The 8,786-nt window shown below is 39.6% G+C and overlaps 1 protein-coding gene across 1 annotated transcript in view; it reads right to left on the reverse strand.

Annotated features, from left to right (window-relative positions):
* The window catches only part of LOC101575660 (prolactin-inducible protein homolog), a 5,615-nt gene extending 2,153 nt beyond the window's left edge, over nt 1–3,462 (reverse strand). Inside the window, exons 1-2 of the mRNA XM_004629108.1 lie at nt 3,368–3,462; nt 1,958–2,069 (exon numbers count right to left, since the gene is read on the reverse strand). Coding sequence (XP_004629165.1) covers nt 1,958–2,069; nt 3,368–3,462 — 207 coding nt within the window. The remainder of the gene's footprint in view (nt 1–1,957; nt 2,070–3,367) is intronic.
* Nucleotides 3,463–8,786: the final 5,324 nt, after the last annotated feature.

Raw genomic sequence — 8,786 nt, forward strand, 5'->3', positions numbered from 1 at the left:
GTAAACACATGGCTTCTTGTTTCACAATTTTAACTTATTTAATTTAACCTTGTTATTTAATATTGAGCTTTATAAGTAATCTAATGAGTGTTGTGAATCTTAAAGCATTTTTTTTCTGAAAGGTGTCAAAGGCTTTCTGAGACCCATAAAATGATCTGTGTTGCAAAAGTGCTATGCACTGTGGCTAACCACAAGGTTTGTTTTTTAAGCATTAAAGCATTATATAATTTTTATATTCAAATACATCATTATAGTTGCAATCCATTCTGTTTATTTATTTATTTATTTATTTATTTATTTTTTTGCAGAAACAGGGATTGAAGGCCCTTGTGCTTGCCAGGGAAGCACTTATTCCACTGAGCCATCTCCCTGGTCCCTGCAATCCATTCCGTTTTATCCTTAAAATGAGTATAAGTCTAAGCCTTCACATTAACACACCTTTAGTTGTAAAAGCAATACATTTTAAATAAGGTGGTAGAAAATTTAATCTAATAAACAAATTCTATTTTCCTGACCGCTTTAAAATGTGAAGATGCTCAAAAACTCTGTATTCATATTTCGTTGAAAGCTACAAATAAAAAGTTTTTATTGAAAAATGTTAGCAAAATTCCCACTTACAGAAATTCTTTCTGGACTGCAATTCACTCTTGCAGACCAATGAGATTTTTATCTGTACTTAGTTGGGCTCTAAAAAGATTAATGTATTTTATTGTAACAGAAATATTCTTAATGTTTCACTATATTGAATGTATTGTTATAATAATATTATAATGTTGAACGTAATAGTATATGACATTTTGTTGACTTGAATCCATTTTAATGCAATATCACTTTTTTCGAGAGTCTAATGTAAGTCCATTACTTGTCACAGCTAGATGTATTAGTATCACAAATACTGACCAAGACATCATGTATACGTTTTCCAAATTTTCATCCTGGTTATAATAAAAATGAACAAAAAACACATGAAAAACTATGAATTAGCTTCTCTTCCAACACCAGACAACTTAAAGGGTAGAAAAGAAAACTGACAAAGCAGCTGGGATAGTCGTTGCTTAATGATTAAGCACTTTACTCTTATTATACAGGGGTGCTTTTAGGATGCACTTAAGTGAAGAGGTGTCTTTACGCTTCCAGTGGTTTCCTGCTTAACTGTTGTCCTTTATTCTCACTATGTTGCTGGGAAATTTAGCCCCCAAAGCTACTCAGAGAAAGGGCTCTTGAAATGCACTGTTACATGCCCCAGGAGTTGTTTACACCTCTAGAAGCTCTGGTTCTCCTAGACCCTTGGATTAGGTTCTGTTTTCGGATGGGTCCAGCAGGTGAGTCTTAGCTGCTTCATGATTTGAAAGCCTCTACTGTAGTTTAGAGATTCAACCTACAGATGCCAATTGCTGAGTTATGAAAAGGGAGAAAACATGAAGATATTTGTGGAGCCAGGGAGCCCCAGACAGAAGCCAGCTACTGGGGAGACAGAGCAAAAGAGCAGAGGAAGAGCAAGAGGAAAACACGCGCATTACAGTTTATGGGACAGGGTGCACCAGAGGCCACCTGTCTCCTTTACCCCACCTGCTTTAATCAACTGCACAGGGAGGCAATGTTCTTTCTAGTGTCCCTCCCATCTAAACCTATGCCACTGGTATCTTGCTAAGGGCCATAAAGAAGCTCCTACCCATTTTCTATCAGGACTTGCATCTTTTCTCCTTTGCTTTCACTTTCTAGTCATTCTTTCTCTTCTATCATTCCTAAACCTTCCTGGACTGGAGTTTCTTCTTCTATCAGATCAAATTAATCAACTTCCACAAGCTTTCATAATTGTTGTGGGACTCATGTAACATGACATATATGAGAATATTCTATTACATATACTGGGCAATATTATAGTGAGGGTTGATTATATTACATTTATAATAAAGGATGTTGATCTGTCTTACCACCACCCCAGGCCTCTACTCACCACCACGCATTCTCTCAATTCTGTCTGAACAGTAAGCTGCAAGGTGACTTCTTCGCCTGGTTTTGCTTCCTGCGGCATGTCCACATCGAGTATGATTGCCCTTCGCGGGGTTCTGGAAAGAGCAAGACAGGGTGCAAAGTTCAGAGAGCAGTCCATGGGAGAGAGTGGGCACCCAGATGTGGCAGGAGGGAGGGGGACAGTGCCAGGGAAGGGATGATGGGGTCCGTTCAGTTGTTCAGCATCAGACTCCCAAAGCACTAATGTGCTGGTTGATTTGGATGTTCTGTGTGGATTTAATTTCAGTGAAAACTACGCAGTTGCATTTTTTTCCTGTTGACAAAAATTTAAACACAAAAAAGAAAAAAAAATAATTAAGGTATGGTAGCCTAAATGTTACTTTCCAACATCTGGGACTGAGTCTATCCCCACACAGGCTCTCTGAGGTTGTTTGTGTCCTTTACACAAGGTTGATGAAACACTGACCAGCTTCCTCCAGGAGAGGACTTTGCCACAGCTGCAGAGAGCACCTCTGTGATCATGGTTCCAGGCCTCCCTTCTCTTTTCTGATGTGGGACAGAAAAGTATAGAGCTTTACTGAGCATCCTGCTTCCTTCAGAATCCTTTGTTCCATTTCTTACTTCATTTTACTTTCCTATATTTCTGCTTCCTTCAAACTGGGACGCTCAGTGCACGGCCTTGTGAACTTGTACTCCCAGATCTTAGGGGAGATGTGCATAAGAAGCCCTTGTATTTGCCTTTTGGCTTAAGCAAAAATACCATCTCAGGTGCTGAAGACTACTTCAACCTCAGGACTTAAGGTGGGGACACGAGGGCATCTCCTCCTCCAATGAGTCCTGCTAAAGCTGCGTGAAGCTCTTACAACTCACGACCTGTGCACCTGCTCTTACAGGAAGCATCATGTGACAAAGTCAACATTATGAAGCAGAACTCTGAACAAAAATGTTGAAGGTAGTGGTCTGTAGTTAAGAGACAAAAAGTACATTTTTTTTGAGTTGGAGTCTTGCCATATCATCAAAAACTATCAACTCACTGTTCAAGCACGGGATCGCCTTACTTATATTCATGGCAATTTCCCTGATTTACACTCCAGAGTACTGTCATTACAGGTGTGAGTCTCCATACCTGGCTTGGAGAAACACTAATTATTAATTACAGACTCTGTGTATGGCACAACTTATTCAGCAAGTAACCTTGAAGCCTACAGAGGAAATGTGAGGGTGTTGATGGGATTCTTAAGAGGAGAGAAGTGGAATCCACTGTGAGTCATGAGAGGTCATGTGACAAGGTGCTTGTGTTCAAAATCTCCAAGAAGGGATATGATGGTTTCTAGGTTGGTGGCGGCCCCTCCCTCATGAGTTTTTTTTGCAGGGAGGGGAAGGACTGGCTCACGTGTCTTCCTGGGCTGTGCTGATCCCCAGCTGCAGGCACAGAAGCAGGAGCAGGGTGGCAGGGCTGGCCTGGAACAGGAGCTGGAGAGGACTCATGCTGGAGGACTCAGTAGGTGATGTCCAGGGACTGTGGTGCCCCAGGTGCCAGCAGAGGTCTTATATGCAGATGAAGGAAGAGGAAGAGCTGTCGGGTAGGACTAGTAGGGGAATCACCAATCACTGTCCTACTCATAATCTTTCCTTGTTGACCTGGATTGTGTTTTTCTATCGATAAGAAAAAAACCAAACAAACCATCAACTAGATTGATAGAATCAAGGAGAGACATCTTTCATTATTTTCTGAGCATTGGAGCTTCTCAAAGTGATTGTCATCTGGCTAACACATATGCTTTTCATTTGCCATAGTATATGCTCATCAGTCTTGCTGCTTTTAGCCTTAGCTGTGGCTAGTGTCTCTGCAGACAGTGAGCCAGCCACAGTGGCAGATTTCATGTTACAGTTCTAGGGCACATTTGCCTGGTCTCTCTAGAGTAAGGTCAAGAGGTGATGTTACTAAAAAGAAAATTTTAGTCACAAATTGGTTAGTACCTGTGATGTAAGGAAGAGCCAGGCTTCTATGGGTGATGGGAGAGGGGCCTCTGCAGCAGGGTACAGTTGAGTGTGGGGTGGAAATGTAAAGGTGTTTGTGATCACTGAGTTCTTTTAAACTTCCTGTGAGGAGGACATTGTGCAGATGCCCAAGATTCCAAATGTCCTCAGTAATCATTGTAGGGGGATAGCATTTGAATTCTAAACAGTTCATCTACATAGAGGGCATTTCCAAATTAGACATTTAGATACCAATATCTCTCTTTGTTATCATATTGAAGTAACCATGTGGTCACATCTCACATTGTTCTTATGACAAAAAGCATAGAGAAAGACACTGTAAGATGGATTTTGTGTTCTAGAACAGAAGTCAAACCATGTCTAGGTGATTTCCCATCAGAGAATTCCTCTTCAGGGAATGATGGGATAATTCATCAGCATGGTGCTATTTATCTTCACTAAATTAAAATCATTCTTAATCCGTAAGTAGGAAATATATTTGTGCTTTTCATGACAAAAATCCAGAAAGGTCCTTCTGGAAATTCAGAAAATTTCTGTGGTAGGAGTTGCCTAAATAAAGTTCCATAGCCAGCATTCAGAGTTAGGGTCTCAGCTTATATTTCTGACTTCTAGATGTGTATTTTAAAGTTCCCCTTCCTGTTTATTTTACCCTTACACTTCCCTCCTAATCCATAAGAGCTGGATATCCTGTCTTTCTTCTCTTGTAACTTCAACTACACTGTGGTCACATGTGTTCTCCTCTGTTTTATTCCTGTAACTCAGGAACAATGCTTTTGTGCCATCTTGACTTGGTCACTGTGACCCTCCTCCATAAATTTTTTCATGTTGTAATTTTTTAATGGAAACATAAATGTTGTTATTCTCTAACTTGAATAATTGCCATTGGAAGGACATTCTAGTTGAGACCATCCAAGGAACAAAGTCAAAGCCTCTAAGTTGTGTCCATAGTGGGGGAAAATATTGAAAAAGCACTTTGAAGGGCTATATTTGAAGACACAGACCTACCCTTCCGGGTTGTGCTGCAACACTTTCAATAAGATATATGCCAGCATAACTCTGGACAACAAGGTAAGAGAATCCATTGCAGGCAACATTTCCTGATGATCAGGAAATTGTGATTCTCAGAACACTGAAAAATATATCAAAATGCTTAGGTACTACGCACATTTTTCCTAATAGCTAGTTAATTTCATGTCTCCTGGGATAAACATGGCAGCTGGTTGTTGGTAAGCTAATCTATGTATTTTGTAAAGGTGATTTTTTAAAAGATCAGATTGTAACTTTTATAATAGTAGCCTTTAGACCTTCAGGTAATGCTGATTATTTTCACTGTGATTGGCTTAAGAGAAGGTGTGAGGAAAATCCAATATGCAGTGATGCGTATGCTGCAAGTTTGTTCCAAGTTGGCACAGAAATGCCTTGTTCAAGGCCTGAATTTGTTCAAAAGGTCACTGCTTCAAAAGCAGAATAGAATCTAAGTAGCTTTTTCAGAGCTTTAAGTGACGTGTTTCAATACTTTCAGAATGCAGTTTATGACAAGTTTGATGATAATTCTACTTTCATGCCAATAGTTTTGTTGAAAAATTCAAAGAAGGAGATGGCCTTGTGGAGGAAAACGGGGACAAAGATTGTCACAATGCAGGCAATACACATGTCAATCATCTTTTTGGTTTATATCTTTTACTCTGAGCAACTCCTTTGAAGATGATGATGCGTACTGTATCAATTACTGTTTCTGCATTATTTTGTTAGGAAAATTTTCATAAAATAAAAGCAAAAAACTCACAAATGAAGAGATCAAGGACGTGTGTAATCGCCTTGCCAGCTGGATTGCAAGCAGAAGGTGCCTAAAGCACTGCCAGTTCTCGTGAAAGGACAACATGAAGGATGGCGTCGTGGAGCTGACACTCGTGGGGCACATCATACGTGTGTGGCACTGTTGGAAGCAGTTTACACGAAGGAAGTCAGAGAATCCTCACAGCAGCCCTGTGAGGAGAGAGAGGTGTGGTACAGATAGGACACAGAAGCCATAGGTATGTTATGGAGCCAGTAACTAATTGAGTCAACTTTTGACCCAGATTTTGGGTATCCCTCCATTTTTATTCATGCTATTTGGGATGCTCTTTCAGAAACCTGACATAAAGTTACAAATATGACATATTATTAGATCTTGGAAGGGGGAACTTGTAAATAATCAATGCTGATGCTGCTTCTTGGCTACTCCGCAGAGATTAAAGCCGCAGGTGGAGCCAGGAGGCAGATGTGGGCGTCTAACTCTGAATCCTGAGCTTTGCACCATGATTTTCCCTGTTGCTTTTCCCAAGTGGACGAGCTACTTACTGCACGGTTGGGATTCACAGGGTCCCATTTCTTGGTGTGGTGTCATTTTAAATTCAAAAAAAGTAACCTCCCATGGGTTTATGTAGTATGTTCATATCGTACAGCCAACCAACACAAGGATCCTCCTGAACTCAGTGTGAACTGAATATGGACTCAGTACTTATGTGGACTCTTCTGTATTTTTCTCTCAAACAGGGGAAGAATGAGCATTGCAGGACGAGTGCGTGGACGTTTATCTTGTGCTGGGGAAGAAATGAGTGGTTCACCAGGGAAGCGACTTTCCAGATCATTTTTTAAAAACTATTTTTATTGAGATAAAAATAGCAATGAGATAGTTTCACAACCGATTAGTAGTACATTTTTAATAATTGATACATTGCATATTGTTGTCTTAGTGGTTATTCATTTTATAAGATGCAGACTTGATATCTTCTCTCAACACAATTAGAACAAACCTCTCTATTCATTTAATTAAGAGAATGGAGGTGTATATCTATCCTAGTTATTTTGACTATACAGATACAAAATGGTCATTCATTTGTATCCCCCTTTTTGGTTAGTTTTGTTAGAGAAGGGCATTCCACTGTCATTTAAATACTGTAGGTACATGAATTCAGCAAAATATCTCAATATAGTCCAGTAGTCCATAATAGTAGTGGGTTTTGCATAAGACTGTCAATGTCCAAAGTTGTTGACTTGAGCATTTTATAACTCATCATATTAATGTGGCTTTAGTTTTTGTACTTCATTTTCATACTTTTCTGTTGAATGGTTAAGACCAAGAAAGAGCAGGACCTATATCACAAGAAATGTAACTTTTGCATCTGATAAATTTAGTGAAATTCTCTCAGGATTTAACCTGAAACCCTGTACCTCAATTTGTAGATCATTTGTTAGGGTCAGCCATATGGAGGAGTCACAGCCATTGCTTGACCAATTTTCTCTCTGTGAAAGCTTGAGAGAATGTTTTCTCTCCATGTGACTCTCCTTAGGCACACTCTACAGCATCACTCACTTTCCTCTGTGGCCCCATAATGTCCTTGATCAGAAAATTTGTGACACAATTGAATTACAGCATGTTACAGTACAGGTTCTCCTATTTCCTGAGTCCTAACTGATCTTGGAAGGCTAGGGCCAAAATCTTGGCTGTCCTTGTAGCCCTTTTTTCTTTAATTTTTGGTTCACAAACTTAAGTTGTTAACCCTCCAGAAGAGAAACTTAATGATATTATTACCATAAAACATGGGCAGTTGAGCTTAACCTTACTATCAGTCTGAACATCAAACATCTTAGACATAATATGGAACAGATATTTTCCATTAAGTATTGATATGTTAAATATTGAGTCCCTCCATAATATGAAGAAAAAAGATTAAAAAGAAAAGAAAAATTAAAAAAATGATTTATTCTCTTAATGAATAGAGGGATTTGTTCTAATGGTGTTTGTAAATAGGATATCAAATCCACATCTTGTACAGCAATGAACCACTAGGAAGAATGTATGCAATGTGTTAATTATTGAAACTGTCCTATGAATTTGGTTTGAAACTGTCTCATTGATATTTGTTTCTCAATAAAATTATGGGAAAAAAAGAAATACAACACCTCAGGAGGCTGAGACAGGAGATTCTCCAAGATAGACGCCAGTAATCTGGGCCTCACAGTGAAACCTGTCTTTTAAAAACCCAGAAGAAAAAGGAAAAAAAGAGAAAACAGGACATTATCCCTCCTTCTTGAATACTATAATATCTATCCTTTTCATGATTATAGTTTTTGAATTAAAAACAAAAAAGAAAAAGGAAAAAGCATGTACATAGAGCTTCTGAATTCTCTATGTCCGCGGGACACTTCCAGACCAAACCTCAGGCACCTGCATGAGTGAGACCCTCTACTGAGCTATCAGATCCCCTACAATCCTCCGGAGACCCCGTCCCCAAGCTAGCCGAGTGAGTGAGAAATGCTGCGACTCACTTGGGACCCCTAGATTCAGCCCAAGACCAGTCCCAGCTAGTATGTGGGAGAGCTTCTGTGCTCCCCAGTGCTCTCTGGGACAGGGGCACAAAAGATGGGCACCACAGGCTCACTACCAAAGGCTGCAGCAGAATGGAGCTGAAAACAAGTGCTAGACCCAGGTCAGGCATAAGTGGAAAAACTCAAACTTCATAGATCTGCACCCGAATTTCAGTAGGTGCTAAGGCTATAACTGCACTAAAGCTCTACACCAAAGATCAGAGGTCAGTGGTATATGAAATGATAAAGATAAGGAGCAAAATGCAATCTCAGGCCTCAAGTCCACCCATAACTTGTGCAGAGGACACTAACTCAGCTGAAATGAATGAATTAACAGCGTTGGAAGTAAACAAACAACGGCAGAAAGTTATAGAAGAACTCAGAGAAGAATTAATTCCTGAAATGAAAAATGAAATCTCTGAATTCATAGAATCTGAAGTAAAGAATCTGATATAGAAACA

Source organism: Octodon degus, unplaced genomic scaffold (genome assembly GCF_000260255.1).
Source record: "Octodon degus isolate 3935 unplaced genomic scaffold, OctDeg1.0 scaffold00027, whole genome shotgun sequence".
NCBI lineage: Eukaryota > Metazoa > Chordata > Mammalia > Rodentia > Octodontidae > Octodon > Octodon degus.